The sequence below is a fragment of the Aphelocoma coerulescens genome, unplaced genomic scaffold, assembly GCF_041296385.1.
Source record: "Aphelocoma coerulescens isolate FSJ_1873_10779 unplaced genomic scaffold, UR_Acoe_1.0 HiC_scaffold_102, whole genome shotgun sequence".
NCBI classification, from domain to species: domain Eukaryota; kingdom Metazoa; phylum Chordata; class Aves; order Passeriformes; family Corvidae; genus Aphelocoma; species Aphelocoma coerulescens.
Genome location: NW_027183465.1, coordinates 249,817 through 274,894, shown reverse-complemented (window position 1 = coordinate 274,894; position 25,078 = coordinate 249,817). Strand labels below are relative to the sequence as shown.

Genomic DNA, 25,078 nt, shown 5'->3' with positions numbered 1-25,078 from the left:
GAATAACAGCCACATTCCTGGCTGCTACGGGCTTATTGCCCAGGTTTGGCATCGCATCCACCTCCTCCTCTCCAATATTATTGAGGAGATTATTGGGGGAAAAAAAGGGTTTGGTTTGCTGGTTTCTATTCAGTCTTAAAGATCTGCTGAGAACAAGATCCTACCTGAATGTAAACTTTAGGGTGCAGTTTAACCTCCTGAGGAAGCAGTTCATGTTCTAGTCTTCGGGATGTGGGAGATCTTAGAGGGTTGTGAAAAGCTGCTGCATTCACAGACACCAACGCCTGTGCTGGCAGCCTCCTTGCAGGACCCCCTGAGAATGCTAAACCTACAATTCTTGCATCTTGTTTGTGCCTTTCACCTTTTTCCTGGGGATTTTTAGAAGTGTGTGTGAGTTGCCATTGTGGTGGATGTTAAGGACTTTAAAGTTTCTTCAGAGGTCCCTCTGAAGTTGCATTTGATTCTGTCCCTTCTAGAAACGCAAGGAAGATACTCCTGTGTTCTACTCCAGCTCCGAGCCCTGTGGGATTGTCCAGCCTTTCAGCATAGCAGAGATTCCAGTTACAATCGAAGCCCAAAAATTGGGCAAGTATGACACCAGTGTCCTTATTGGCGTGTTCGGGGATGAAGGAAACTTGCTGGTGAGTGCAAGGGGAGACGTGTGCCTTTGTGCAACTCATCCTGGCAGGGTGCAAAGCGTACAGGGATTCTTCCAGAGAAAACAGGCACAGGCTGGTATGGAGAAGGACAGAAGGGATTGGTGGCATACACAGCTCATGCCTTATAGGTGGTAATCTCAGTGTCTGACACAGCATATAGTTCATCTAAGCTGGAATCAAGGATAATTTTAGTTAATTAATCTTTAAAATGCCATTAACTTTGGAAACATCTGTTTAAAAATGTCATGTCATCTCTCTGAGCACAAAAGAGAATGTCAGAAGATTTCTGGAAACCTTGAGCTTTCTGTAAAAGAAAGGAAAGCTGGCATTTGGAAAGTAGTTGCAAGGATCCAAACATATTAAGACATACGGAAATGATGATGCCAAATCCCCTGGATGGCACCATCACACTGGGCCAGTATTACAGCTGGTGGTGGGGTCCGTGGCTCTGACCCAGGAAGAGGTGACTGGTCCGGAGAGATGGTCCCGAAAGGGATCGCCGTCCCGAGGCCCAGTGTCTTCCCTCAGCTGCTGGCAGGAGGGCCCTTGCAGGGGCTGTCAGCTCTTTAGTGATTGTCAGCTCGTGACTTCAGCTCAGCTCTGCAGGGCAGCCTCCAGGCCAAACCAAACCAGAGAGAGACGAGAAGGCCCGTGTGGCTGGTTCCGCACAGAGGTAGCTTTATTGTTGGTTCCCTCTGGCGAAGGGGAAAGCCAGGGACGAGCTCTCTCCCCCACAGAGCCAGGGGGCTTCCTTTTATAGGGATACAGGGGATCAGCAGGGGACCAATGGGTTACAGAGGGTCTGGGACAGACCAATGGGTTACAGAAAGATCTGCATAGTGTCTCCCAAAGGATTGTGGGTCCACTTTTCCTCGCCATGACCAAGAAGTGGCTGCCTTTTCAGGGAGTCCTGCTGGGCAATTGCAAAATCTCTTGTCTCAGCAGAGATCCCTCCAGGGCAAGGGCTGGGCATATCCCACAGGCCAGTGTGGCACTGCATGTAAGTCAGTCAACAGGAGGGCCAGGCAGTGCAGGCTGTGGCAGGGAGCCTGAAGTTTGACAAAACAGTTGCTTTTAACTATCACGCTCCTTACCTTAAAGAGGAGGGTTTCTCCCCACTAGAATAACCAGTTGTTTAACTGTCAGCCTGGTCTTAATTACAGATTTCTTGAAAAGCTTTTACCTTTGGGCCAATAATTTGTAGTTTGAAGCTTTCTCTTACCTTAATCCTTTTTAATTTGGAGGTGAATGTATAGGGATTCCTTGTGGAACAGGGGCGTATGATAGCCCAGGAGAGTTGGGGCAACCCAGGACTGCTGCAGAAGCACCCCTGAAGGGGCCTCAGGCTGCAGATAGGCCAGAAAGACACCTGGCAGCAGGCAGCCTTGAACAGCCTTGGGAAAAGTTACATGCTGGTCGGCTCCCCTGCTGCTTAGAGGCTGTCCTGTGGAAATAGTGCGTGAAGCTTTGTAGATATAAGTGAGTGTAAGTAAACAATAAAGGAAGCACGATGCTCAAATAGTATTGGTGTTCGTATCGTGACTTTGGCCGGCTCCCCTGCGCTCGGAACCACCCCCCCCCCCCCGCTAAAGGTGAATGTGTCTTTTTTTTTTCCCCCAAAAGCCCAGTATTTCAGCTGGAGAGTGGTAGTTGTCCCTAAAGAAATAACTTGAGCAGGATTGAGCTGTTTAAGCTTTTTAGCTTTCCCTGTTGTGGTTTGGTTTGGTTTTTTTTTCAAATCTTTCTTGCCTACTTTCTGGAACAGAGACAGGTGTTACGGAGCACTGGAACGCGGGCGGATATCTACCCAAGTCCAAGACTGATAGAATTTGTCATGATCCCAGCGCTACGTTGTAGTACACAAACCTTTCACCTCGTCAATGAGGGTTTTGTTGCTGCAGACTTCAGGATGGCGGTCGTACCCCCCCTACAGGGTCCCCAAGTGCAGGATCTCAAAGATTGAGTAATAGTTTTGGGCGCAGATTAATGCAAAATACAGTAACAGGATGAATCACCCCAGAACAAACATTTTGGAGGAAAACACCAGGTCCTGTCAGCATCTCCTGGAAAATGCTACATTGCCGTTATAAACATATTTTTCTTTGCAATGATGACATCAGAAGGGCAGATTATCAGACACTGTTTCTGGTCCACATTAAGACCTGGAAATGAAGACAGTCTCCAAGCTATTAACACCTCAAATTGTTCATTGGGAGCAATCTGATGACCAGGGAAATATAGCTACTCCCATACTGTTTTCCATCTTGTCTTCTCTTCTAGCCTCATTCCCTGCTTTTGTTGGTTCAAATTCACAAACGGGGGCTACCGTTTCCATTGGCTCTACTGGACCATGGAATGTTACAGACCACCTGAGGAGGAGGGCCAGAGCCTCACATCTGTCAGTAGCTCCAAGGACGAAGAGGATTCCCAGAGCCCCTGTTTCAGCTGCAGCCACGGTCAATGGAGCTGCAGCCAGACGAGTCAGCTCACATGGTGGTGCAAGGCTTCTCCAGCGTTCGGCAGGTGAGGTCCCCACCAAGGGCTGAGCCTGGGGAACCATCAGATCCCCTCCCCTGGGCTTGTTCCACAGTCCCTTGACATTTGCCTGAGGGAATGAGCAGGGGCCTTCAAGAAACTGGCTTAAGGCCACACGTTTCCATGGCAGCACCAGTTGCTTTCCTTGCTGGCCACCATCAGGCCAGCTACGGCTTTATCGTGATTTCACATCTACCAAAACCCAGTGCTGATCCCAAAATAGGGGTGGAAGGAAATACTGCTCTTTTGGGCAAACAGTGTTGCATGCTGAGTCAGCAAGGAAAGACAGAGAAATAAGTTACACTTAGACTAGGAGCCCAAGAAGAAAGTGAATTAAACAAGTGCCAAGTGGTTTATCTGGGGTATGCACAGAGTAAGACAAAAGCTGTGTGAGAAGGGAGGGAGGGTCTCCCAAGTGCCTTTTGTGGCTGTTGGGGTGCAGTGTTAGAGACAATTGAGTGCAGAATAAATAAGCTGGAAGAAAAGGGGGCAGTGACCATAACTCTGGGGCAGGAATAGGGCCCGTGGTGGGTGGTGAGCCAATTTGCTGGATGCCAGCAGCCACTGGTGACAAGTGTCTCTTGCAGGCAGGAGGTGCAGGATTACGTGCTGTGTGAAGCCACCATTGGGGAAAGCACAACCGCAGAGCCAATAACAGAAACAGTCCTTACTTGTGAGTTTATTGATCTCTCTATAGAAGTATCAGCCAAAGAATTCCCTTTCTGAGTGGAGAAGGTAAGTCTCTGGACTGCAACCTGGCATTTAACAGCACAGCTGAGGAGGGTGTGTGCTTGTGTTAAAGCCCCTCTTTTTACCCTTCCTGAGGCACTTTGTAAAGTGAGTGAGGATGCTTTTAGAGATGAGACTGGTGTTTAACTTCCCCAAAGTAAAATTGCAGTAACAGCTGCACTGCCAAGGGGGATCGTGGCCACTTACAGAGAAATACCAGTTTCTCTGCTCACTATAAAGGGAGATTTTTGAAGATCCTCTAAGGCAGGGTGATGTCTAAACACTGATACTGTAGGGAAGCTGGGGAAAATGGGAATTCCTGTGAATTCCTCAGGCTTACAAGGAAAAACCCATCATCTCCTGTGTCTCTTTGCCTTCTCTGCTGTTGGCATGAATGCTTTATGGTATAGCTATATGGTATAGCTCTGTGCCCCCAAGCCTCACCTGCCTCAAAGGACCCCCAGACATCCTGCAGCTGCAGTGATGATAACACTGGGGCAGAGCAGGTGCCCTTTAGTCTCTGGATCCCAACTCCTGCATCATCTTTCCCTCTCCTGCAAGTTGTCTGAAAAAGAGATGTTTCATTATTTGGTTTCTGTAGTTTCAGGCCTCTCCTCTGGTTCCCAGGCTTCCACTGAATCACAGAATCCCTTGAACAGGCAGTTCAGATGTAATTAGAAGCTTTTCAGCTCTCCCTGATTCTGCCTGGCTTCTGCTCAATGCCACACACATTGATTTATCACATACTATAGCACAGCACCTGTTTGGTATCAGTACATCCAGAACTAGTTTCCCAAACTCTCTGGTTTCTTTAAACCATGCAGGAAGCCCAGCACAATGCATAGACAGGAAAGAAGAGCCTAGGCTGATCAGAGCTTTGAAGCCACAGACACCTTGTCCCTGTAGCAAGGGCAGCAGGACACATGTTGCAGATGAACTGCTTTTATGAGGCTGCTAGAGCCAATAAGGTTGTAAGAAATGACTGTACGTGAGTGAAGATCATCTAGTGCTGTTCTGCTCAATAGAGAGACAAAACTAGAGACAAATGCTCTGGATTCCCTTTCTGCTTTAGATCTTGTTCAAGCAGCTGCCTCCTCTCAGGGGCCTATTCCCTCATCTGTATGTGGGAGTGTTTCCCTGTCCCCCAGAGGATGCTGTGGTTTCTAAACATGAAAAGCATCTGCTATAAAGAAAAATCTCCTGGAAGGGTAGAAGCAAATAGAAAGGGTAATAGAGATGGATGAACTTCTGGGGCTGAAAAATGTGAAATGCAGCAGAAGCAGGAGGAGGTCTGTGGCCACTTGAGGTTGTTTTTCCTTGTCTCCCTCCCTTGCTGGACAGGAGGTGCTATGAGCATTCAGGGATTCTTTGTTGGCATAGCAAAGTCTCCAGAAGGCAGCTGGGGAGAAATACCACTCCTTCCACCCAGTGTTCTAAAGCTCTGGGCTACATGGTACAACAAAGTTATCAAGAGTTGCTCTGTTACATAACACAACTCCCGAATGTGAGATAGGGTTAGAGGCTGGTAACACCAGGGGGGTTCCCTTGGAGTCCCTAGGGATCACTTTCTCTGCCGCTCCTTCCTCGGCAGCGGGGGTCTCCTCATGCTCTTTCCCTGCCCCAGTGTGGGAGGCTGAGCCTGCTGGAGCATGTCTATCTGCCGTAGAGTCTCTTTCAGCATCTGTGCATCCCTGCACAGCTCCTTTAGATGCTGCTGTCCCCTAAATCCAGGCAGACCGGGCTGCATTTGCCTGCTGCCAGTGTGAGGGGAAGAAAGAGCAAGAGTTCATTAGGGCTTGACCTGAAATGATGTTTTGGCGTTTCTGCTTCTTCTCACAGCTTTGGCAGGTGAGCAGCATCTCTGTCCCTGCCGCCTGCTGGCCCTTGGAATGCACACATGAGCCCAGGTATCACTTCTGGTGAACCCAAGTGGCCGCGTCAGTTTGAAAGGGCAGCTGTTGTTTCACTGTTACCTTTCTAGGCTGGTTACAGCTCCTCCTGCCTGTACTACAGCCTGTGCTTGAAGACACAGAACTACCGTCCTGGAGAAAAGGCATCAAAAGCTTGACAAAGGCTGAAGAGAACACTCTGATTACCCCTTTTCCCAAGAGGGTTCTTTAGCTGAAGTTGCTAAACAGGACCAGACTTGACACCCCGGCATGGGTTTGTGATTGTTTTATTTCTCGAGCCCTCAGTCCTGCATGGGACTCGGTAATCGGGTGCTGCAGAGGCTCTGGCAAGGCATCAAAGACGCCTGCCCCGCACCCAAGGGTGGCGCAAGATCTCCTCCAGCGCTGGCCTGTCCGCAGGGTGCTTGGACAAACACCAGCGGATCAGATGTTGGCACTCTGGGGAGAGAAACCAGAAAGCGCCGGTCACTTGCAGAAGGCTCCTGCCCAGCTGCTCCCGGCGCCTCCAGGGCCCGGGCTATGCTGCGTGTGCTCAGAGCTGTGCCAGCCTCCCGGCTGACTCTGCCCTTTGCGGGACAGTGGCACGGCAGGACACGCGCCACCTCCTTCAGCCAAGCAGGCCACACCGACCACGTCGTCACGGGCTGCCTCCTGCGGCCAGCTCTTGAGGGCAGATGGGCCTCCCGCGCAGCTGCGTGAGGGCCACGCTGGGCTGCGCGGTGCCATCTGCCAAAGCCTGCCTTCTTGAGGCCAGACACCAACCTGGAGAGACCTGCTGCCAGAAGAAGAGCTGCCCCGACACGATGTCACGGTCCTCCTGGAAGGGCATGTTCCCGCAGACCATGACGTACAGCAGCACACCCAGGGACCAGATGGTTGCCGAATGGCCGTGGTAGCAGCCAAGGCAGATCCACTCGGGTGGGCTGTACATGTGTGTTCCTAGGGGAGACAGGTGGCGCTGTCCAGGTGCAGGCTGCTGGCTTCCAGAGCCTGGTGCCAGCCTCCTGGCGGAAGCAGGGGCTGCACCGGTGGCCACAACTTCCCCCCGAGGCCACCGGGCGTTCCCCAGCCAATTGGCCAAAGCCAAGAAACCGTTCTGCAAGGCAAACAAGGCCAGCGGAGCAGCCCAAGCCCTTGCGGGCCTGCCAAGCCGAGCGGCCGGGGCCTGGCTTTGTGGGCAGGGCTGGCAGCTGGCTCCTGGGGCACAGCATCTGCCCCGTGCCAAAGGGCAGCCGGCAGCCGGCTGAATGCCGCAGCCCACAGCCCAGGAGGGAATGGGGCCGTGCAGTGCCTGGCACTGGGAGCAGGGCCTGGCCTGTGGGCTCACCGGCAAATCGCGTGAAGGCCTGCTCCTGGAGGAAGGTGCCGCAACCGAAGTCGATGAGCTTCAGGTCGCCGCTCTCCGGGTCCACGAGGAGATTCTCTGGCTTGATGTCCCGGTGCAGGACGCCGCAGGCGGTGCAGTGCCGCACGGCCTCCAGCACCTGGCAGAAAAGCCAGCGCGCCATCTCCTCGCACAGGAACCCCTGCTCCAGCAGGAAGGCCAGGAGATCCTGCGATGGCTCCGGACGCTCCATCACCAGCAGGAAGCTGTCAGGCAGCTCAAACCAGTCGAGGAGCTGGATGATGTTGTGGCAGCCAGAGCCCACCTTCTCCATGAGCACGATCTCCATGGGAACACGGGTGCCGTCGGGCTGTGAGGAGGAGACAGTGCCTCCAGCAGGCCTGATACTGCCCTGTGGCTCCGCTGCCTCGTGCCTGGGATGCCCCAGTGCCCCCTTGGGCAGCCTCCCTGGTGCTTGGGCTTCCTCCCGCCCAGGGGATGCTTCGGGGGTGCCCCCCTGCCCGGCCCCATCACCAGTGTTTGGCATCCCCGGGCCCGCGATGCTCCGGCTCGCACGCTGAGCCCACGCCCGCTCCCCCCGCCCTGCGCCGCCTCCCGCCCTGGGGCCCCGGCCTTATCCCTGCCCGCCACGCCCCGCTCTGTCGCGGTGGCCCCGCTCACTCACCAGCTCGTACCACCGCAGGACGCTCTCCCGGGCCACGCGTTTGATGGCCACCTGCAAGCCCACGAGAGACGGGGCTGAGCTCAAGCCCTGCCCCGCCCCGCCCCTGGCCCTCCTCCCGCGCCCCGCCGTCTCGGCCACTTTACCGGACTCCCGTCTGAGAGGCGGATGCCCGAGAAAACGGTGCCGAAGCCACCGCTGCCCAGCTGAGGGCCCAGCTGGTACAGCTCCTGCAGCTTCTTCTTTTGCCCTGCGACCGAGACCGAGCCATCAGCCTTGCGCCCAGGGCCCCCCCGGCCAAGTGCCCGCGAGTAAAGCGAGCCGAGCCACCGCGGGCCACGTTGCTCTGACCTGCTTCCTGCTGCGCGCCGGGCAGCGGCCACCGCCTTGCAGCCGTCGGGCAGGGGAGCGGCAGAGCTGGGGCAGGGGAGCGCGCAGAGGCGGCTGCAGGAGCCGGAGGGCAGCGGGGCAGGGCGTCACCGTCGCTGTCCCCGGCGTCGTGGGCTGGACTCTGCTGTTGAGGACTGCCGGGGCTACAGCCCGAGGACTCGCACAGGGGGGTGTCAGGAGCAGCTGCAAACCAGGGAGGGGTTTTTTGAAGCCGTGGCATCAGAAGCACTGGAAACAGCCAGAGACTCTGCTGCTCTCAAGGGCCCTGGCCTGGCCTGTGGATGCCCCTCAAGAGCCCCGAGGGAGCCTCAGACAGCTCCTCAGAAGATCTCACCTGCTACCAGAAAGGCCTTCCTGGTAGTCGGTGGCCGTCTTGGAGCAGCTTCCTGGAGATGGAGGAACCTCCTGGGTCTCTTGAGGGTCATCTCTGCCACCAGGCACGGGCTGTTGCCAGCTGGCACAGCCGGCACAGCGTCCTGGGAGCTGTGGGCCGGCAACTGCTGGCTCCAGCTCACTTGCTGCTCCGCCACCTGCTCCTGAGAAGGCTCCCCTGGATCGGGCTGGGCTCCCACTTGGACTTCTGGGCTTTCCCTGGCCACGTCAGTTGTCAGGGTTGCGCCCGTATTGTTGAAGTCCGTGAGTCCAAGGGAGCTGGGAGACCTGTCCACAGGCTCTGCACCTTCTGCAGGCTGACAGGTCTCACTGAGCGTCTGTGGGGGATAGAAGCTGTCAGAGATAGCGGAGGCTCGTGGCAGGATGGAGGATCTCTGACAGCCTGAGCTTCTTGCCTGGATGGTGGGTCCCTCATGGTGTGCCGTCCTTGCAAGGGTTGAGGCTCTCCCAGGGATGGATAATCTTGCTGGGAGCGGCCTCTTGAAGGGATGGAGGCTCCTGGAGGAGCTGGACGAGCCACAGCAGGGCAGGTGGCCTCGCTTCACCAGCTCCTCCAGTTCTTTCCACAATGCCTGCCACATCCCAGAGTAGAGCAGCACCCATGTCCCATTGCGAGCCCAGAGCAGCAGCATCAGTTCCTGCAGCTCCTGGGCCACTGCCACGCAGGGGCCGCAGCTGCAGGGGCTGTCCAGAGGGCTCGCGGGAGCACGTGGCCGCTTGCGAGGGGTCACCCGAGGCCTGGAGGACCTGGGAGCCACAGGGGCTCCTCGCTTCCTCCGTGAGCCTCTGGGCTGCACCCCTGGGCGCTTGCGCCTCTTCGATGTCCGTGCCTGCCGCCTCCGTGGTTGCCAGTGGCCAACGGCCCACCAGACAGCCACAGTGGCCAGCAGCAGGACAAGCACAATCACCAGGACGCCACTGTCACACATGGCTCCGGCGCGTCCCATCGCGACTGCACTGGCAGCTGCAGGTGCTGGCAGTGTTACATAGCGACTGCGCGGTGATGTCACAGTGCTGTGGGCCAGGACAGCCGGGTGACATCCCAGCCCTGCCTCTCGCCAGCGCTCAGCCCCTTTGTGCCGTCACAGCCCTGTGCCCACCTCAGGGATCAGCAGAACCAGCGCATCTCTAAAGATGCACATGGCCAGAAAAAGCCTGGCAGTAAGAACAGCTCAGCCTGCTGCAGTGAGTCATTCCCTGCAGCAAGTGGCACATCAGGAAGAGTGCTGCTGCCACCAGTGTCAAGCCCATGGCTCCCAGGACACTGCAGCAGTACCAACTGGAAACACTCTCTGTGCCTGAGAAATCTTCCAGAGACAAAGGGAGTTGAAGTTCCTGTGTCTCTGGGGAGCTCTCCTGAACTGGCTGTCGAGGGCAGGAAGAGTTTTCTGTAACAGCTCACCGACTTCTGCGTTGCCTCTGTTCTAAATAAGTCAGGATTTCCCAAGGAGTGCTCATAGTGCTCCCACTGCTCTGGTTTTGACGGGCATAGGGCTCCTTTTTTCCCAATTGCTGGCACACGCTGGGTTCAGATTCATGATGGGAATGCTGTGGATCAAACATGAGTGGTTTGGTTTCTGCTGAGCAGGGCTTGCCCTCTTCAAGGATTTTGCAGTGTCCCTTGGTACAGTGCATGTTTTCCACTGGGAAGGGAGGGAGGAGTGTTGAAGACAGAGGCAAAGAATGCATTAAACACCTGTGCTGTGTCCCTGTCCCTGTTTGTGAGGTGACCATCCACATCCTGGAAGGGGACAATGTTATTTCTACAATGTTTTTTTCCATTAATATATTTAAAAACACTCTTTATTGTGCCCCACACTTCTGGCCACCTTCCTCTCCAGCTGAGCTTTCACTGCACCAAAGTTCTCCCTACAGTGGCAAGAGACATCTCTGTGGAAGGAATGAGGAGGAGGTGTCTTTACAAACTATCTGTGGGCATGATGGTAGATAAAGCCAGATACTGATAGGTGAAAGAAGCAAAGGGAGGAACCATAAATTCCATAGGAATTCCACTAATTGACACAGACTGTTACTCACTCAAGACTCTGCTAATCCCTGGATTTAGAGAAAAAGAACAGAGACACAAGGAAAAGAATGAGGGTGGGGGGTGCACATTAGAAAGGGGGTTTGTATTAAGCCATTCGGGAAGTCTGTACCTCTCAAGTACCTCAGCCAGTGGGGAAGGAGAGAGGAAAATGCAGCCGGGAAATCAGGAGAAAAAGGAAGCTGCGTCCTCTAACAATTTGAGAGATCCCATGGGAAATGCCCATGGCCTCTCCCTTTATTCGAATAAAGTAACAGGATTGCTCTGTCTCTTGTTTGGACATAAACCTGTGGTGTTTGTGGATTAATTTTCCTGACATCTGTATTCTTCTGCTGACCTTGCTTCCACTGGGCACACAGCTTTCTTTTCCATCCTCTTTCCCAGAGAAGATGCCTTCTGCCTCGTCTGCTTGGATTCCGACATTTGGGACTCTCCTACTCCTGTGCCCTTAGGAGGTGATGTTTCAAAATTGACCAGCACTGATGGACCCCAGCACCTGCAAAAGCATTGTCCCTGGAGACCCTGCTTACCAGTTCCCTGAGCAGTCTGAAGTCTGCTCTCCTCATGCCCCGAACTGAGGTTTTGCTGGCCCTTTTCCTCTTGTCAGAGGTTGGAAAGTCGATTTATCTGTGGTCACTGTGGCCAAGACGGCCACCAGTCCCCACTTGGCTCAGGGCACGTGGGACTCAGACGGCGGCCTGGCTCCAGGGGGGCTGAGCTGGAGAGTCCTGGGCTGTGGGGGGCTCCCCCCTTACCTGGGAGGAGGCTCCCTGGGGAGGAAGAAGGGTCTGGCATGAGCCACAAGGCCCCTGGCCAAAGGACAGTAGCAGGGGACATGTCCGTAGCAGATGCTGTCTGGGAGGAGCTGTGGCAAGGAGTGGGTGTGGGGCTGGGGCTGTCACAGAGCTCAGAGAGGGTGTTCCCCCAGCCCAGCAGGCAGAAAGCCGCTGGCTCACAGCAGGAGCCAAGTTCCAGGTCACCAGAAACAGCCCCCTCCCTCACCAGTGCTCCCAGCCTCCCAGAAAGGTTGGTTATGCTCATGGGTGCTGCCAAGGTTCCCCATGAGAACAGGGCTGGACACCCTAAAAAGGGGGGTGAGCACCCCAGGGGCAAAGTCAGGGCAGGGGGGAATGAGTGGGATGAGTGTGAGAGGACCACCTCTACCCCTCCCATCCTGCGCCAGGGAGCAGGGACCTTCCTGGGACAGCTCCAAGAGGATATTCAGTACCATCCTTGCCTGGGACAGGGGTGCCAAGGAGATCCAGGAGGGATCAGTGTCCAGCTCTGTGTCCTGGGACACCCTGCACCCTGTTCCCCACAGCCCTGATTTTCAGGAAGGAGCCACAGGAGTCTCCTGGCCATTGATGGATTTTTCTTTCAGGAATTCACTGTGGAGCTCGTTTCTCTTTTTTTTTCCTCTTTCTGAGCTCCTGTAAACACGGCATACAGCTGGAAGGGGCGGGGCGGAGAAGACCCAGCTGGGGAAGTCTTGAGGGGTTCTGTGTCTCTGGCACCCTGCTTTCCTCCTCTCCCTTTCGTGGAGGTGTGGGCTGGCAACGGAGCATCTTCCCCGGGTGGCCGCGGTGCCCCGAATCCCTGCCCTGAGTGGAGGGACAACACTGGGCGTCTCTGGTCTGCCCCACGCAGCCAGGGTGTCCCACAGAGCTCCTCCAAACCCCTGCTCTTGGCCGCCAGGGGCCTAATTAGTGACGTATTAACGAGGGACGAACTAAGGGCGCTAATTAGGGAAGGGAGGGCGGGGAGCCGGTCCCACCAGGACGGTGGGCGTGGCCAAGGCCTCAGCGGCGCCGAGGGGGCGTGGTCTGAGCGGGGGCGGGGCCAGCGCTGAGGGGAAAAAGGGCGGGGAAAAGGCTCGGTGCTGCTGAGGGGAAGCGTCGGGAAGGAGGGGATGGAGGGATATTGTTGGGAAAAAGGGAGACACAAGAGCTCTTGGGGGCCTGAAACCACTAACAGTGGTGGAGGGGAGCCCAACACACTCCTCCTATGTATCCCTATCCTTTACACAGGGGAAGCCGTGGCTGAAATCCAGGAAAAACAGCGCTGTGGATCCAAGGAATCAGAAGCAGGATCTGTGTGGAGGGTGTCCCTCACGGGAGGCACATGAATCGAATTGAGCGAGGCTGAGGCAGGAGGGTCACGCCGAGCAGAGAAGGGCGTCCATGCCAAGGCCCAGGGCAGCCCTGTCCCGGGAAGTGCGCAGGGAGCGGATCCTTGAGCTGCTGCACGTTCGCGCTGCCCTCGCTCAGCCGGGAGCCCCCTCGTTGCCCAGGGGGAGCTGGTGGCAGTGGGGAGTGGGAGAGGGAAAGATCTGTCCTACACCTCCATGGACTCTGATGCCGCATTCCTGGACTGCGCCAAATGGCTGCCCTGTTGGGAACAGAACCAGAGACTTCCCATCAACATCCTGATTTACTGCTCCAGAAAAAGAAAAATCCCAAACATTAATTCCAAGGGGGATAATTTAATATCTCTTCGGCATCTGGAGATCTATTACCTGAATCCAGTCATGAGTTTCCTTCAGGTCTCCTCCCTCGGGACCAGTTAAACAGGAGGTGGGGTTAAACCCTTCCCCCCTACTTAATTCTAAATCCTCCTGTTCCATGAGAGGCTCTTTTGGTCAACAAAGCCTTAACTTGATGTGAAGCTTAAGGGTTAGAGAGCCTCCTGCCGTCCTCAGTTACCATGAAAACCGTGGCTGCACAATTTTGCAAACGATGGGGCCACCCCTCGCCGAGGGGTCTAACATTTCAGAAGAACGGGCCATCGGTCTTCAAGTACCGCCCCGTGGTGTTCTTGCACTAGAACTCCTCTGGCGTGGTCCTGTTCAACATCCACATAAAATGCAAATACTTCTTCCCTGTTTGGAAGGGCTAGGGCAGGAGCCTCAGTTCATCTGCTTTTTAACACTTTAAAATTCTGCCAGGTTCTCACCTTGAAGGATAGCAGTGTTATAGGGAAACATCCGTGGCTCCAAAAGACCTGCCTTTAACAGGGACTCAGTAAAAGGCTGTAACCCCTTCCTTCCCTCCTGAAAGAGGGTATTGCTTTTTAAACACCACTTGTCCTGGTGGCTTCAAAGTGATTTGGAGAGGTTCCATATCTAATTTTCCACATTTCCCTGGGTCTACTTCAGCATAGGTCTTCTCAGGCATTTGACAGACAGTTACAGCAGTGGTAGCTTCCTTATCACCTTTCACAATAGTAATTTACATTCCCAGTTTAGCCATCAAATCCCTTCCCAGTAAATTACAATCACAATCAGGAAGAAACAGAAATTCATGCCTTTCAAACCTATCCCCCGCATTTACCAATAGTGGTTGAATAAAATGCAGCTGCTTCTCTATCCCACTTGGTCCCTGAATAATCAAAGAACTTCTTGACACTTTCCCCCCTTAGGCCTAAAGTTGCAAGTGGATCGAGAGGTCCCGTGTGTCCCAGGGAACTGACTTGCTCTCTGTCTGCACCAACCCTGCCTGTTAGCAAGGGCCCCAGTGTGGTGAGTCCCTGGTACGATGGGAGCCCCTGACACCCCTACCAATCCATTTCCATCAAACGGTGGCTCTGCGGTCACTCCCGCGTCCAGTGTCCTTCTGCCCTGCAGATGGCACTGATCCCTTCCCCATCGCGGTTTCGATCGGCTCTGCTCTGTGCTGCCCACCCCGTCCCCTGGATCCTGGGGGTCCCCTTGATCCCTGAGGTTTATAACCCAAATCCTCCACCCTGGCCCCACAAGCCAATCTGGTGCAGGGTCATCTGCTGGATCCCTGCCACCTGTGTCCTAGGGGCTCTTGGTGTCTTGTACTGGCTTCCCCCTCCAGTTAGGCCAGGGTGGGACTGTAGGAACAATACCTCCTTGTTTTCCCTGCCCTGGAAGCTGGGGATACAAGGGACCTCCTACTTTGTGGCACTGTCTGCCACTCCCAGGGTCACACAGAGATACCCAGGGACATGCTGGAATGACACTTCCTTGCTCCATGGCGGCTCCCAGTGTCTTTCAGTGGCATCAGTAGGAGCTGAAGATGGCCTGGATACGCTCCCCAGCTGGTGGCCACCCTGGGCCACCCATCTTCATCGAGGGTGTCCCCAGCACTGTGGCACTGCCAGTATGTCCTGTCATCCATGCTGGAAGCCAGCTCGTGGATGGAGACCACAACCATGGGGCCCCAGGACGTTTGGAAGTAGCCAGGAAGATGGAGTGGGCTCCAGGCTGGGTGGTGGGATGCCCAACCCCACTGCCACAGCCCCTCTGGCTCTCACCTAAAGGTTTCAGGGTTCTCCTCTGCCACCACCTCCAGCACCCTGAGCAGCATGGAGCCACCTGGGACCCTTACTGAGGTGGAGTAGTGGAAGTATTTTCCCTGAACTGTGTTGGCAGAAGAGGAGGACAAGGATGTGCAGAGCCATCTGTCCCAAGGTCATGGCTGTGAGGACAAGAGAACAGCCGGGGAACATGGTGGGATGGCACCTGGCACCACCTTGCCCATCCAGGGCACCCTGAGAGCCAGCAGTGCCGAGCCTGCAGTGCCTGGTCCTCTGAGACCAAGTGCGTGGTCCTCCCTTTCCCTTCCCAGCCCCTCATCTCCTCCCCTCCCTGCCTTGCTGGGCTCTCCTCACTGCCTCCTCTTTGACCTCCTGGAGCAGCTGCTTATGGATGGACTCTCAGTGGAGACCCCCAGACAGGTCCATGGCAGGACGCTGGGGTTTGGCACCTTGTCGGGATTGAGGGGTCCCTCCAGGCACTGAAGCAACTGGAAGACCAGTTGTTACGGGGCCACTGGAAGGACAGGTGTGGCCACCATGTTTGCACTGGGGGCGGGAGGTCACTGGGATCCCACGTCCTGTCCGCAGTCTTTCTCCCAGCTTTTCGTGGGTGGCGGACACTCAGCTCAGCCCTCCACGGCTGTGCAGCCCACCAGGGCCAGCAGGACTGCAATGCCCAAAGCCATGGCAAGCATCTTCTCAGGACAGGCTGACCCCCTCAAGATGGCAGAATCCTGTGGGAATTGGGCTCTCTGGGCATCCTCTCTGCTTTTAGCTGTTGCCAGTGTCCTTGTCCCACAGACCCTGGCTCTGCCAAGTACCACCAGCTTCTCTGGGTGCTGAAGGGTGTCCAATGGAGGAGGCAGAGTGGTGCGAGGGACAGTGATCTTCCATTTGGGATTGCTGGGGACAGCTTGGACCAGAACAATATCCATGAGGCTGTGGCATTGGATGGGATTCATCCCAGTATGTCCCAGAAGGAACCCCCTAAATCATCTACCCAAGCTCCTGAAAGCCCAAGGAGGTCCATGCTGGCTCAATGCTCTCCAGCTGTATGCGACTTGACAGCAAGTGCTTGGACTTTCCAGGAAACTCCAGCCCTCTTAATCTAATCTTGATAGCAGGAAAAATGGTGGAGAAGGTCATGCTTGGCACTACTGGGAAGTGATGGGAAGGACAGTGCCAGTGTCAGCCGTGGGCAGCGTGAGATAACAGAGGGAAATTCTGGTCTAACTGATTGATTATCCTGCTGCCATAAGGTCACCTGTCTCATGGGTGATGGGAAGGCATTGCAGGTTGTATTTCAGGATTTTAAGAGGAGTTTTGATCCTGTCCCTCACAGAATCCTTCTGGAGCAGGTGTCCAGATGTGAGATGAGCAGGGACAGGGTGTGCTGGGTGAAGAACTGGCTGATGTACTGGTTTTCAATGGGATAGGATCCATTTTCTTCCCAGGAAGTGGAACAGAGTTGGATTTGGATTCAGGATGGGAATGCGGTGGATAGCATGCGGGTGGTTTGGATGTTGCTGAGCAGGGCTTGCTCTCCCCAAGGACTTTACAGTGTCCCATTGGGCAATCCATGTCCCATGCTCTGCAAGCAAGGAGGTGACACCACCATTGTTCCCCTCCTCATCCCTATGTCCTACTTAGACAAGAATCTTCCACCCACTCTGCTCCAGAGGGCCCTCAAGTGCCCACAGGGAGTCCCTTTCTTCCTCCTGTGGCACTGGAGAGCGCTGAGGTGGGCACAGGGCTGTGACGGCACAAAGGGGCTGAGCGCTGGCGAGAGGCAGGGCTGGGATGTCACCTGGCTGTCCTGGCCCACAGCACTGTGACATCACCGCGCAGTCGCTATGTAACACTGCCAGCACCTGCAGCTGCCAGTGCAGTCGCGATGGGATGCGCCGGAGCCATGTGTGACGGTGGCGTCCTGGTGATTGTGCTTGTCCTGCTGCTGGCCACTGTGGCTGTCTGGTGGGCCGTTGGCCACTGGCAACCAGGGAGGCGGCAGGCACGGACATCGAAGAGGCGCAAGCGCCCGGGGGTGCAGCCCAGAGGCTCACGGAGGAAGCGAGGAGCCCCTGTGGCTCCCAGGTCCTCCAGGCCTCGGGTGACCCCTCGCAAGCGGCCACGTGCTCCCGCGAGCCCTCTGGACAGCCCCTGCAGCTGCGGCCCCTGCGTGGCAGTGGCCCAGGAGCTGCAGGAACTGATGCTGCTGCTCTGGGCTCGCAATGGGACATGGGTGCCGCTCTGCTCTGGGATGTGGCAGGCATTGTGGAAAGAACTGGAGGAGCTGGTGAAGCGAGGCCACCTGCCCTGCTGTGGCTCGTCCAGCTCCTCCAGGAGCCTCCATCCCTTCAAGAGGCCGCTCCCAGCAAGATTATCCATCCCTGGGAGAGCCTCAACCCTTGCAAGGACGGCACACCATGAGGGACCCACCATCCAGGCAAGAAGCTCAGGCTGTCAGAGATCCTCCATCCTGCCACGAGCCTCCGCTATCTCTGACAGCTTCTATCCCCCACAGACGCTCAGTGAGACCTGTCAGCCTGCAGAAGGTGCAGAGCCTGTGGACAGGTCTCCCAGCTCCCTTGGACTCACGGACTTCAACAATACGGGCGCAACCCTGACAACTGACGTGGCCAGGGAAAGCCCAGAAGTCCAAGTGGGAGCCCAGCCCGATCCAGGGGAGCCTTCTCAGGAGCAGGTGGCGGAGCAGCAAGTGAGCTGGAGCCAGCAGTTGCCGGCCCACAGCTCCCAGGACGCTGTGCCGGCTGTGCCAGCTGGCAACAGCCCGTGCCTGGTGGCAGAGATGACCCTCAAGAGACCCAGGAGGTTCCTCCATCTCCAGGAAGCTGCTCCAAGACGGCCACCGACTACCAGGAAGGCCTTTCTGGTAGCAGGTGAGATCTTCTGAGGAGCTGTCTGAGGCTCCCTCGGGGCTCTTGAGGGGCATCCACAGGCCAGGCCAGGGCCCTTGAGAGCAGCAGAGTCTCTGGCTGTTTCCAGTGCTTCTGATGCCACGGCTTCAAAAAACCCCTCCCTGGTTTGCAGCTGCTCCTGACACCCCCCTGTGCGAGTCCTCGGGCTGTAGCCCCGGCAGTCCTCAACAGCAGAGTCCAGCCCACGACGCCGGGGACAGCGACGGTGACGCCCTGCCCCGCTGCCCTCCGGCTCCTGCAGCCGCCTCTGCGCGCTCCCCTGCCCCAGCTCTGCCGCTCCCCTGCCCGACGGCTGCAAGGCGGTGGCCGCTGCCCGGCGCGCAGCAGGAAGCAGGTCAGAGCAACGTGGCCCGCGGTGGCTCGGCTCGCTTTACTCGCGGGCACTTGGCCGGGGGGGCCCTGGGCGCAAGGCTGATGGCTCGGTCTCGGTCGCAGGGCAAAAGAAGAAGCTGCAGGAGCTGTACCAGCTGGGCCCTCAGCTGGGCAGCGGTGGCTTCGGCACCGTTTTCTCGGGCATCCGCCTCTCAGACGGGAGTCCGGTAAAGTGGCCGAGACGGCGGGGCGCGGGAGGAGGGCCAGGGGCGGGGCGGGGCAGGGCTTGAGCTCAGCCCCGTCTCTCGTGGGCTTGCAGGTGGCCATCAAACGCGTGGCCCGGGAGAGCGTCCTGCGGTGGTACGAGCTGGTGAGTGAGCGGGGCCACCGCGACAGAGCGGGGCGTGGCGGGCAGGGATAAGGCCGGGGCCCCAGGGCGGGAGGCGGCGCAGGGCGGGGGGAGCGGGCGTGGGCTCAGCGTGCGAGCCGGAGCATCGCGGGCCCGGGGATGCCAAACACTGGTGATGGGGCCGGGCAGGGGGGCACCCCCGAAGCATCCCCTGGGCGGGAGGAAGCCCAAGCACCAGGGAGGCTGCCCAAGGGGGCACTGGGGCATCCCAGGCACGAGGCAGCGGAGCCACAGGGCAGTATCAGGCCTGCTGGAGGCACTGTCTCCTCCTCACAGCCCGACGGCACCCGTGTTCCCATGGAGATCGTGCTCATGGAGAAGGTGGGCTCTGGCTGCCACAACATCATCCAGCTCCTCGACTGGTTTGAGCTGCCTGACAGCTTCCTGCTGGTGATGGAGCGTCCGGAGCCATCGCAGGATCTCCTGGCCTTCCTGCTGGAGCAGGGGTTCCTGTGCGAGGAGATGGCGCGCTGGCTTTTCTGCCAGGTGCTGGAGGCCGTGCGGCACTGCACCGCCTGCGGCGTCCTGCACCGGGACATCAAGCCAGAGAATCTCCTCGTGGACCCGGAGAGCGGCGACCTGAAGCTCATCGACTTCGGTTGCGGCACCTTCCTCCAGGAGCAGGCCTTCACGCGATTTGCCGGTGAGCCCACAGGCCAGGCCCTGCTCCCAGTGCCAGGCACTGCACGGCCCCATTCCCTCCTGGGCTGTGGGCTGCGGCATTCAGCCGGCTGCCGGCTGCCCTTTGGCACGGGGCAGATGCTGTGCCCCAGGAGCCAGCTGCCAGCCCTGCCCACAGAGGGGGGCTGCCAAAGCCAGGCCCCGGCCGCTCGGCTTGGCAGGCCCGCAAGGGCTTGGGCTGCTCCGCTGGCCTTGTTTGCCTTGCAGAACGGTTTCTTGGCTTTGGCCAATTGGCTGGGGAACGCCCGGTGGCCTCGGGGGGAAGTTGTGGCCACCGGTGCAGCCCCTGCTTCCGCCAGGAGGCTGGCACCAGGCTCTGGAAGCCAGCAGCCTGCACCTGGACAGCGCCACCTGTCTCCCCTAGGAACACACATGTACAGCCCACCCGAGTGGATCTGCCTTGGCTGCTACCACGGCCATTCGGCAACCATCTGGTCCCTGGGTGTGCTGCTGTACGTCATGGTCTGCGGGAACATGCCCTTCCAGGAGGACCGTGACATCGTGTCGGGGCAGCTCTTCTTCTGGCAGCAGGTCTCTCCAGGTTGGTGTCTGGCCTCAAGAAGGCAGGCTTTGGCAGATGGCACCGCGCAGCCCAGCGTGGCCCTCACGCAGCTGCGCGGGAGGCCCATCTGCCCTCAAGAGCTGGCCGCAGGAGGCAGCCCGTGACGACGTGGTCGGTGTGGCCTGCTTGGCTGAAGGAGGTGGCGCGTGTCCTGCCGTGCCACTGTCCCGCAAAGGGCAGAGTCAGCCGGGAGGCTGGCACAGCTCTGAGCACACGCAGCATAGCCCGGGCCCTGGAGGCGCCGGGAGCAGCTGGGCAGGAGCCTTCTGCAAGTGACCGGCGCTTTCTGGTTTCTCTCCCCAGAGTGCCAACATCTGATCCGCTGGTGTTTGTCCAAGCACCCTGCGGACAGGCCAGCGCTGGAGGAGATCTTGCGCCACCCTTGGGTGCGGGGCAGGCGTCTTTGATGCCTTGCCAGAGCCTCTGCAGCACCCGATTACCGAGTCCCATGCAGGACTGAGGGCTCGAGAAATAAAACAATCACAAACCCATGCCGGGGTGTCAAGTCTGGTCCTGTTTAGCAACTTCAGCTAAAGAACCCTCTTGGGAAAAGGGGTAATCAGAGTGTTCCCTTCAGCCTTTGTCAAGCTTTTGATGCCTTTTCTCCAGGACGGTAGTTCTGTGTCTTCAAGCACAGGCTGTAGTACAGGCAGGAGGAGCTGTAACCAGCCTAGAAAGGTAACAGTGAAACAACAGCCGCCCTTTCAAACTGACGCGGCCACTTGGGTTCACCAGAAGTGATACCTGGGCTCATGTGTGCATTCCAAGGGCCAGCAGGTGGCAGGGACAGAGATGCTGCTCACCTGCCAAAGCTGTGAGAAGAAGCAGAAACGCCAAAACATCATTTCAGGTCAAGCCCTAATGAACTCTTGCTCTTTCTTCCCCTCACACTGGCAGCAGGCAAATGCAGCCCGGTCTGCCTGGATTTAGGGGACAGCAGCATCTAAAGGAGCTGTGCAGGGATGCACAGATGCTGAAAGAGACTCTACGGCAGATAGACATGCTCCAGCAGGCTCAGCCTCCCACACTGGGGCAGGGAAAGAGCATGAGGAGACCCCCGCTGCCGAGGAAGGAGCGGCAGAGAAAGTGATCCCTAGGGACTCCAAGGGAACCCCCCTGGTGTTACCAGCCTCTAACCCCATCTCACATTCGGGAGTTGTGTTATGTAACAGAGCAACTCTTGATAACTTTGTTGTACCATGTAGCCCAGAGCTTTAGAACACTGGGTGGAAGGAGTGGTATTTCTCCCCAGCTGCCTTCTGGAGACTTTGCTATGCCAACAAAGAATCCCTGAATGCTCATAGCACCTCCTGTCCAGCAAGGGAGGGAGACAAGGAAAAACAACCTCAAGTGGCCACAGACCTCCTCCTGCTTCTGCTGCATTTCACATTTTTCAGCCCCAGAAGTTCATCCATCTCTATTACCCTTTCTATTTGCTTCTACCCTTCCAGGAGATTTTTCTTTATAGCAGATGCTTTTCATGTTTAGAAACCACAGCATCCTCTGGGGGACAGGGAAACACTCCCACATACAGATGAGGGAATAGGCCCCTGAGAGGAGGCAGCTGCTTGAACAAGATCTAAAGCAGAAAGGGAATCCAGAGCATTTGTCTCTAGTTTTGTCTCTCTATTGAGCAGAACAGCACTAGATGATCTTCACTCATGTACAGTCATTTCTTACAACCTTATTGGCTCTAGCAGCCTCATAAAAGCAGTTCATCTGCAACATGTGTCCTGCTGCCCTTGCTACAGGGACAAGGTGTCTGTGGCTTCAAAGCTCTGATCAGCCTAGGCTCTTCTTTCCTGTCTATGCATTGTGCTGGGCTTCCTGCATGGTTTAAAGAAACCAGAGAGTTTGGGAAACTAGTTCTGGATGTACTGATACCAAACAGGTGCTGTGCTATAGTATGTGATAAATCAATGTGTGTGGCATTGAGCAGAAGCCAGGCAGAATCAGGGAGAGCTGAAAAGCTTCTAATTACATCTGAACTGCCTGTTCAAGGGATTCTGTGATTCAGTGGAAGCCTGGGAACCAGAGGAGAGGCCTGAAACTACAGAAACCAAATAATGAAACATCTCTTTTTCAGACAACTTGCAGGAGAGGGAAAGATGATGCAGGAGTTGGGATCCAGAGACTAAAGGGCACCTGCTCTGCCCCAGTGTTATCATCACTGCAGCTGCAGGATGTCTGGGGGTCCTTTGAGGCAGGTGAGGCTTGGGGGCACAGAGCTATACCATATAGCTATACCATAAAGCATTCATGCCAACAGCAGAGAAGGCAAAGAGACACAGGAGATGATGGGTTTTTCCTTGTAAGCCTGAGGAATTCACAGGAATTCCCATTTTCCCCAGCTTCCCTACAGTATCAGTGTTTAGACATCACCCTGCCTTAGAGGATCTTCAAAAATCTCCCTTTATAGTGAGCAGAGAAACTGGTATTTCTCTGTAAGTGGCCACGATCCCCCTTGGCAGTGCAGCTGTTACTGCAATTTTACTTTGGGGAAGTTAAACACCAGTCTCATCTCTAAAAGCATCCTCACTCACTTTACAAAGTGCCTCAGGAAGGGTAAAAAGAGGGGCTTTAACACAAGCACACACCCTCAGCTGTGCTGTTAAATGCCAGGTTGCAGTCCAGAGACTTACCTTCTCCACTCAGAAAGGGAATTCTTTGGCTGATACTTCTATAGAGAGATCAATAAACTCACAAGTAAGGACTGTTTCTGTTATTGGCTCTGCGGTTGTGCTTTCCCCAATGGTGGCTTCACACAGCACGTAATCCTGCACCTCCTGCCTGCAAGAGACACTTGTCACCAGTGGCTGCTGGCATCCAGCAAATTGGCTCACCACCCACCACGGGCCCTATTCCTGCCCCAGAGTTATGGTCACTGCCCCCTTTTCTTCCAGCTTATTTATTCTGCACTCAATTGTCTCTAACACTGCACCCCAACAGCCACAAAAGGCACTTGGGAGACCCTCCCTCCCTTCTCACACAGCTTTTGTCTTACTCTGTGCATACCCCAGATAAACCACTTGGCACTTGTTTAATTCACTTTCTTCTTGGGCTCCTAGTCTAAGTGTAACTTATTTCTCTGTCTTTCCTTGCTGACTCAGCATGCAACACTGTTTGCCCAAAAGAGCAGTATTTCCTTCCACCCCTATTTTGGGATCAGCACTGGGTTTTGGTAGATGTGAAATCACGATAAAGCCGTAGCTGGCCTGATGGTGGCCAGCAAGGAAAGCAACTGGTGCTGCCATGGAAACGTGTGGCCTTAAGCCAGTTTCTTGAAGGCCCCTGCTCATTCCCTCAGGCAAATGTCAAGGGACTGTGGAACAAGCCCAGGGGAGGGGATCTGATGGTTCCCCAGGCTCAGCCCTTGGTGGGGACCTCACCTGCCGAACGCTGGAGAAGCCTTGCACCACCATGTGAGCTGACTCGTCTGGCTGCAGCTCCATTGACCGTGGCTGCAGCTGAAACAGGGGCTCTGGGAATCCTCTTCGTCCTTGGAGCTACTGACAGATGTGAGGCTCTGGCCCTCCTCCTCAGGTGGTCTGTAACATTCCATGGTCCAGTAGAGCCAATGGAAACGGTAGCCCCCGTTTGTGAATTTGAACCAACAAAAGCAGGGAATGAGGCTAGAAGAGAAGACAAGATGGAAAACAGTATGGGAGTAGCTATATTTCCCTGGTCATCAGATTGCTCCCAATGAACAATTTGAGGTGTTAATAGCTTGGAGACTGTCTTCATTTCCAGGTCTTAATGTGGACCAGAAACAGTGTCTGATAATCTGCCCTTCTGATGTCATCATTGCAAAGAAAAATATGTTTATAACGGCAATGTAGCATTTTCCAGGAGATGCTGACAGGACCTGGTGTTTTCCTCCAAAATGTTTGTTCTGGGGTGATTCATCCTGTTACTGTATTTTGCATTAATCTGCGCCCAAAACTATTACTCAATCTTTGAGATCCTGCACTTGGGGACCCTGTGGGGGGGTACGACCGCCATCCTGAAGTCTGCAGCAACAAAACCCTCATTGACGAGGTGAAAGGTTTGTGTACTACAACGTAGCGCTGGGATCATGACAAATTCTATCAGTCTTGGACTTGGGTAGATATCCGCCCGCGTTCCAGTGCTCCGTAACACCTGTCTCTGTTCCAGAAAGTAGGCAAGAAAGATTTGAAAAAAAAACCAAACCAAACCACAACAGGGAAAGCTAAAAAGCTTAAACAGCTCAATCCTGCTCAAGTTATTTCTTTAGGGACAACTACCACTCTCCAGCTGAAATACTGGGCTTTTGGGGGAAAAAAAAAAGACACATTCACCTTTAGCGGGGGGGGGGGGGTGGTTCCGAGCGCAGGGGAGCCGGCCAAAGTCACGATACGAACACCAATACTATTTGAGCATCGTGCTTCCTTTATTGTTTACTTACACTCACTTATATCTACAAAGCTTCACGCACTATTTCCACAGGACAGCCTCTAAGCAGCAGGGGAGCCGACCAGCATGTAACTTTTCCCAAGGCTGTTCAAGGCTGCCTGCTGCCAGGTGTCTTTCTGGCCTATCTGCAGCCTGAGGCCCCTTCAGGGGTGCTTCTGCAGCAGTCCTGGGTTGCCCCAACTCTCCTGGGCTATCATACGCCCCTGTTCCACAAGGAATCCCTATACATTCACCTCCAAATTAAAAAGGATTAAGGTAAGAGAAAGCTTCAAACTACAAATTATTGGCCCAAAGGTAAAAGCTTTTCAAGAAATCTGTAATTAAGACCAGGCTGACAGTTAAACAACTGGTTATTCTAGTGGGGAGAAACCCTCCTCTTTAAGGTAAGGAGCGTGATAGTTAAAAGCAACTGTTTTGTCAAACTTCAGGCTCCCTGCCACAGCCTGCACTGCCTGGCCCTCCTGTTGACTGACTTACATGCAGTGCCACACTGGCCTGTGGGATATGCCCAGCCCTTGCCCTGGAGGGATCTCTGCTGAGACAAGAGATTTTGCAATTGCCCAGCAGGACTCCCTGAAAAGGCAGCCACTTCTTGGTCATGGCGAGGAAAAGTGGACCCACAATCCTTTGGGAGACACTATGCAGATCTTTCTGTAACCCATTGGTCTGTCCCAGACCCTCTGTAACCCATTGGTCCCCTGCTGATCCCCTGTATCCCTATAAAAGGAAGCCCCCTGGCTCTGTGGGGGAGAGAGCTCGTCCCTGGCTTTCCCCTTCGCCAGAGGGAACCAACA

At 55.6% G+C, this 25,078-nt stretch overlaps 2 protein-coding genes across 2 annotated transcripts; one reads left to right on the top strand and one right to left on the bottom strand.

The window, feature by feature from the left end:
* Positions 1 to 6,167: 6,167 nt before the first annotated feature.
* LOC138100543 (serine/threonine-protein kinase pim-1-like) lies at positions 6,168 to 7,879 on the bottom strand. The gene is made up of 4 exons (XM_068998416.1): positions 7,843 to 7,879; positions 7,161 to 7,527; positions 6,596 to 6,772; positions 6,168 to 6,271 (listed from the first exon to the last, which is right to left on the bottom strand). Exons 2-4 carry the CDS (start codon positions 7,504 to 7,506, stop codon positions 6,168 to 6,170), a joined length of 627 nt encoding a protein of 208 aa, XP_068854517.1. The 5' UTR covers positions 7,507 to 7,527; positions 7,843 to 7,879.
* Positions 7,880 to 18,531: 10,652 nt separating this feature from the next.
* On the top strand, positions 18,532 to 20,257 carry LOC138100542 (serine/threonine-protein kinase pim-1-like). The gene is made up of 4 exons (XM_068998415.1): positions 18,532 to 18,568; positions 18,884 to 19,250; positions 19,653 to 19,829; positions 20,154 to 20,257. Exons 2-4 carry the CDS (start codon positions 18,905 to 18,907, stop codon positions 20,255 to 20,257), a joined length of 627 nt encoding a protein of 208 aa, XP_068854516.1. The 5' UTR covers positions 18,532 to 18,568; positions 18,884 to 18,904.
* Positions 20,258 to 25,078: the final 4,821 nt, after the last annotated feature.

Excerpts from the sequence above, each read along its gene's own strand:
- LOC138100543 (XM_068998416.1), bottom strand. The coding sequence starts at position 7,506 with ATGGAGATCGTGCTCATGGAGAAGGTGGGCTCTGGCTGCCACAACATC. Across the intron at positions 6,773-7,160 it reads GGCCTTCACGCGATTTGCCG|GAACACACATGTACAGCCCA; the intron begins GTGAGCCCACAG and ends TGTCTCCCCTAG. Across the intron at positions 6,272-6,595 it reads CTGGCAGCAGGTCTCTCCAG|AGTGCCAACATCTGATCCGC; the intron begins GTTGGTGTCTGG and ends TTCTCTCCCCAG.
- LOC138100542 (XM_068998415.1), top strand. The coding sequence starts at position 18,905 with ATGGAGATCGTGCTCATGGAGAAGGTGGGCTCTGGCTGCCACAACATC. Across the intron at positions 19,251-19,652 it reads GGCCTTCACGCGATTTGCCG|GAACACACATGTACAGCCCA; the intron begins GTGAGCCCACAG and ends TGTCTCCCCTAG. Across the intron at positions 19,830-20,153 it reads CTGGCAGCAGGTCTCTCCAG|AGTGCCAACATCTGATCCGC; the intron begins GTTGGTGTCTGG and ends TTCTCTCCCCAG.